The 6,000-nt window shown below is 42.3% G+C and overlaps 1 protein-coding gene across 1 annotated transcript in view; it reads left to right on the top strand.

Annotated features, from left to right (window-relative positions):
• The first annotated feature begins 1,132 nt into the window (after positions 1-1,132).
• Positions 1,133-6,000, top strand: part of FAM160B1 (family with sequence similarity 160 member B1) — a 54,214-nt gene continuing 49,346 nt past the window's right edge. Inside the window, exon 1 of the mRNA XM_036735058.1 lies at positions 1,133-1,505. Within this exon, the coding sequence (XP_036590953.1) occupies positions 1,461-1,505 (45 nt within the window). The 5' untranslated portion in view covers positions 1,133-1,460. The remainder of the gene's footprint in view (positions 1,506-6,000) is intronic.

Here is a 6,000-nt window from a genome sequence, read left to right as displayed (position 1 = left end):
GATTTAAATTGCCAATATTTTAAAGTTTTTTCAAAAGCTGGGGTCCCACAGACCCTTATAATTATTACATTTGATCTTCCATCTTGGTGTATATATATATATGTGTGTACATATATGTATATATGTACATACACATACATATAATTATATATATATATATAAAATCTCGTATATACATCTTGGAACGCTGTTTCCTCCATTAATAGGAAAGGTCTTGGAGAGCAAGGATCCTGTTTGTTTTATTTTGTTTGGGTTTTTTTGGTCTTTCTTTGTATCCGCAGACTTAGCGCTGAGTCTGGTGATTAATAAATGTTTGTTAACTGACATGCTGACCTGAACACCTGGCCCTTCACACAGTCCCAGATCGCTGGCTTCTCACTAGCCTGGTCAAAAAAAAAAAGAAGGAAAAATAAATGAATAAAAACGCGACCTTACACATACTTAGCTCACGTTTCCTACGTACATATTCATCAGCTGTCTCCAAACCTCACCTCCTTCCATCAGAATTAAGCTCTTTAAAGCCAGAGATCGCGTTTTAGCCTTTCGTTCTGTTTATTTTTGGGGGGTGGGGTGGGGCTATTCTTTGGGCTTAACACAGTCCTCGGCACATGTCAAGAGTTTAGTAGTTGGTCCACAAGCATTTATTAAGCGCCTACTATATGGCAGACTGTGCCAAGCGCTGTGACAGAAGACAGTCTCTGCCCTAAGGTGGCTTATTATATTCTCATGGGGGAGCCCAAGTACCAAGGGCTGTTCTGTGGTCTTCCACCGCCCCACTCTTCTCACCAGCCCAGTTTGTTTTTTTAGGTAAAAACAAACGAATAAATAACGAATTCAGTAGATCTACGTGCACCTCCTACGAAGTTGGGTCCTGGCAAACCCGAAGGGTAGGTTCTTTTCCATGCGTTCTTTCCCAGGTTGGCACGGAGCATCCTGGGTCAGCCCCGTCCCTCTTCCTCCTCCCCTCCTCCCCACCTCCCCGCGCCTCCTCTCTCCGCTCTTCCTGGCCCTCTTCCCGCCCCCCCCTCCGGGGTTCCCCTCTCCCGTCCCTTTGCCCCTCCCCCTCCCAGACTTCTCTTCCCTCCCGGGGCCGGAGGGGAGGGGCGGGGAAGCCTCGGCCGCACCCCCTGGCGGCCTGGGAGGCGGAGCGGCGGCGGCGGGCGGAAGGAGCGCGGTGTCAGCACAGTGCCACGGTGTCGGCGGAGCCGTAGCCTCAGGGGGTCCCCGGCGGCTATCCCAATTACCCCCCCCCCCCCAACCCAGCTGCTCCCGGGCTGCCTCACCGGGCTCCCGCCGCCCGTGCCCCCTCCCTCCCTCACTCCCTCGCTCCGTTCGTCCCGCCCAGCGCCGCACCGGCCTTCACTCTGGAGCGGCCCCGGCAGCCGCAGCAGGGGCGGCGGCGGCGGATCGAAGAGCTCTCCAGGTCGTCCCGGGAGAAGCTGCTGCAGTCCCGGGACAGGATGTTCTCCAAGTTCACGTCCATCCTGCAGCACGCCGTGGAGGCGGTAAGGCCGCGGTGTCGCGGACAGCACGGCAGGCCGGGGATCCCCGCAGGGCCTACCTGGCGGGCCCAGGACTCTAGGGAATGGCCCGGGGACCCCGTGAGGGTCGCGAGCTCGGCCATGGAGACCTCCTGGAGGCGGAGAGGAGACCCTGGAGGGTCTGGGGTCCATCCCGGCCTCCCCGGGGCTGGTGCCCCAGTCATGGCGGGGGAGGGGAGGAAGAGGGTGACCGGGGCTCGTGGTCCCGAGCCCGGCGCTGCGGGTCTGGGGCCTCTGCGTCCGGCACGGAGCGGGTGGGGGAGTGGGGCGCAGCCAGGGCGTCCCCCCCCCCCCATTCCATTCCTCCTCTATCAAAGTGGAGCCGGGGCTCCTGACACTTGGGCCTGGGCAGGGCCCCCCAGCCCTCGGCTCCTGGACCGTTAGCCCTCCCCTGGAAAAAGACTTCCTGGCCGAGCCCAAACAAAGCGAGGAACCGGACCCCAGGGCTTGTTTTGGTTTTCTTGAAAGGAAGGAGGAGGTGTGTCCTCCCTGTGCTCCCCGACCTTTCTGGGCCCAGTTGAGCACGGCTCCTTTCATGAGCTCCGGCTGCCTCTTTGCTTTTTCTTTTATTTTTTTCGAGGCCCTTAGGTGCACTTGGTTGATTTTCGCTTTTCTGAAATGGGGCTTGGGAGGGAGGGGGGTATTAATGAAGTATGGATTTAAACAATACCCGAGCTTTCACCGATGCCATCTGTTTCCTTTCTTGTCTTCTGCCTTTCCTGGATCTTTTCTTTTATCCTGCAGTTCTGTTTACTTTTTCAGAATTTCAGAGACATGTATATAAAGATGCTGTCTAATAACTAGGAAGACAGAAGTCGGTAAATGAGCAAACAGAATATGTAACAATGACTTGTTATTTTTTTAAAAAAATAATTCTTGCCTTATTTTAAAGCCGATGATATTTAGATTATTTTCCCCAACTTGAAATAGTTTTTAATAGTCTAGTTCCATGTTCATTTTTTTAAAAGGTGTCAATAATTCTTGATTTTATCATGACAGGCTATTTAATTAGCAATGTAATCTTTCCAATAGTTATAATCCCTTTTACTGGGCTCATTAACAAAATAAAACTTAAAAAACCACAACATACAACTTTTGTCAAGCAAGAGTTTAAATCGACAGGTGTTGATTTTAGCTTTATTGGAAGCACTGTGGGAAAACTTGTACAGTATGAGATTAGAAAGGAGTGGAATTTCCAACGTTTAAGAATAGCATTGAAGCTAGAGAAGATAAGATAGATTTTAAAACTCAAGTATAGTGTACATTTATTAGTTTTCTGTGTTCACCTCTCCTAGGCTGTTAACATCATCCTTCGTGTTATATTCCAAAGATAATTAAAATTCCTTTAATTTAGGATAGCAAGATTTTAAAAAATCTTTTATTTATTAGGGAAAATAAGGCATCTGTCATTGTTTCAACTCATTCATCTATTAAGGATGATATGTATGGCAGTTGTATTTGGAAAGGGCAGAAGATGGCCTTTCTCCCCCCTCTTCCCTATAAAATTTGAGTCTATTCTAAGACCCAAGTTTTCTGCCTTTATTTATCTTAACTTCTATAATTGCAAATGTTGTTGGCACCCTTAGACTATCTCTATGATAATGAGTTCTTTGGTTTCTTTCAAGTTGTTGATGAAAATCAACAATCCTTTTTCCCCGTGATCAATCATAGGAACTAATGTGGTCCTATGAATTTAAACATTTTGTAGAACTTCTATTAATTTAGTATTAATGTTTTGAGCCAGTGTTGTTTCCTCTGTTTACTTTCCTGTGTTGCTAGTTTTATTAGAATTTGCTTCTTTGTAGATCAAACAACTTTGGACTTTTAAAATTTTATCCTGTTATCATAGGATAAGGAATAGGGACTCGAACTGTGATTTCAGTAATATAGGCAATTCCTACATGAGATAACTCCCTCTACTACTGTTCTTCAGCATCTTCTCTGCAACTCATAGTCTTCAGAGTTCTTTAGAGCACTGAGAAAGTAAAATGACTTGCCCAGGGTCACACAGGATTGAAATCAGGTCTTCCTGGCTTTGAGCCCAGTTCTTTCTCTACCCAGCCTCTCATGGAACATTGTATTAAATCTTAATTTGAATATTCCATGTGTTCACTATTTTAGTGTGTCTTCCCTTTCGGTATTCAAAGAACTTTCTTCCATAGTCATATTTTTAATCCAAACTGTATTAATTTAACTCTTAGAATATTTTTTCTTCATAAGTCTTTATTCTTCACTCATTCTGTTGATTTTCTATGGTTTCCCTCTGCTATGTGATTCAGTCTGAATGCAGCTGTCCAAGTGTATAATTATAGGGGTTTCATGAAGACTACTGGAAAGTGGTATTATTTTTCTTCCAGTGCCTGTGCTGAATAATTTTAAAATCATTTTTAGCCCTTTTGATATTCCTTTCCAGGCTTCTTCATTCTATGCTGTCTCTTGCAATTTATTTTTCTCCTCTTTGCTGAATCATTAGAGTTGTCAAGCAGTTTGTGAATATGCATTAAAACAGTTTGCAACTGGAAATTCTCCTTGTTTAATAAACGTTTCTTATTTAATTTTATCTTAGCTGCAACTAAGATAATCTATTGACCAAGAAAAATTCTTTTAACAAAATTCCAGCTAGCTGTCTTCATTTTTAACTAACTTCTGTGAGCCAGATTGTATCCATTATACGATTGTAATCCTGTTTATTGCCAGTAAACATATCAGTGTTACATGCCACACATCTGAGATGTGTTTTTAGATGATTTGGGGACTATATAATTTGAAGCAACTAAAGAGGAAAGAGATTGCCTTCCTTTGCTTTAAATTCCTTGCTAGTCTAATTCCAGTTTTAAGGAGCATGTTTCCCCATAGACAGGGTAATATCCCCTAGACATTATGAAGGGGGATAATCATGTTTACTTCAGTTTTTGTGTAAAGTCTTGTTTCCCTCCAACTAGGTAAAAAGGGATTTTTGAGGTGAATAATTTCCAAAATTATTAGCATAGGATTTAAAAGGGTAGCTAGGTGGTACAGTGGTTGGAGCATGGGTCCGGGAGTCCAAAGTCTGGAAGACCTGAATTCAAATCCAGCCTCAGACACTTACAAGCTGTGCAACTCTTAGCATGTCATTTAACCCTGTTTGTTTCAGTTTCCTCATCTATAAAATGAATTAAGAAGGAAATGGCAAGCCATTCCAGATCTTTGCCAAGAAAATCCCAAATGAGGTCGTGAAAAGTTGGTTACAACTAAAACAACTAAACATCAACAAGGATTTAAAAAGTCAGAATCATATATTTGTTCTGTCTTAAATATGTCTATGACTCCATTCCAGAACCATTTCATAACATATGCATAAAACATTGTGATATGGAGGTTACCCTTGCCTTTAAGATTTTTATTATCTCATTGGTGAGATGACATATATAAATACAATTATACAAATACAATCAATTATAAGGAAGCATGTGATTAAGTGTCATATGATTTCTACAGGCAACACGTTTTAGAGCAGGAGAGAAATCATTGGCTGGAGTTGTTAGTGAGTACCTTCTACAGATAGTAGACTTGATGTAGGCCTTACAGGATCCGACAGTATTTTAAGAAAGAGAGGGAAACATTAAGGGGCTAAGGGGAAAAGAGATAGCACTAAGGAAAAGAAAGGTAGGACTGATTTTTTTTTTTTTAAGAACTGTTTGGTCAGGATAGGTCCTCAAGTTTCTTTCAATAATAGAAAATATGCCACCATTGTTTATATAAGTGAAGGAGGGATATATACATATATATAAACTTTGTTATTGAACACTTTTGCTTGCTATCAAAGCCAAGAATGTATTTATTACTGTGAGGGAAACTCAAATTTTTTTTTGAAGGAGTATAAAAGATTCCTCACCATTAGCCTCCACATTTTGCACTTGATCTGTATAGGATAAAGCAAAACTCTAAGAAATCTTCCTAATCACACTTCATTATTTTTTAGTGGTAGAATTAGAGTTTCTATGCAGTGATTGATTCCACATTTCTAATTTACTACTCTTGCATTCAAACTAACAGTTCTAATGGGGAGGAGATCACATTAGGCACCTCACAGATAACTATGATATATGATCAGTGTAGTCAAGTTGCAAAACGAAATGTACTTTGCTTAGTCCAAAGGGGATTAGTAATGGAATAGGTAGATTTACTATGGTGTTGTCTTACTAATCCCTTATTTGAAATATTGGAAACTTAAACTATTACTTGAACCTATCTAACTTTCTGTTTAAAATAAGTTTCTTATTTCAAATCTCATCTTTAGGAGAGAGGTGTTTACAAAGCAAACACATGGTCCATGTTAGTTAGCCTTATAGCAGAAGCCTAGTCTTGAATTTTTTATTTCGCAGTGGCCCTCCCTGTAGAAAGATTGAGAGTTGCATTGGTAAAGTTATCTGGCACAACTGCTACCTCCTTTGATTCATCTATCATTCTTTCTAAATCT

The sequence above is a fragment of the Trichosurus vulpecula genome, chromosome 8 (assembly GCF_011100635.1).
Source record: "Trichosurus vulpecula isolate mTriVul1 chromosome 8, mTriVul1.pri, whole genome shotgun sequence".
In the NCBI taxonomy this organism is placed as follows: domain Eukaryota; kingdom Metazoa; phylum Chordata; class Mammalia; order Diprotodontia; family Phalangeridae; genus Trichosurus; species Trichosurus vulpecula.
The sequence above is the reverse complement of the archived record's forward strand: the minus strand, read 5'-3'. Positions and strand labels throughout refer to the sequence as shown.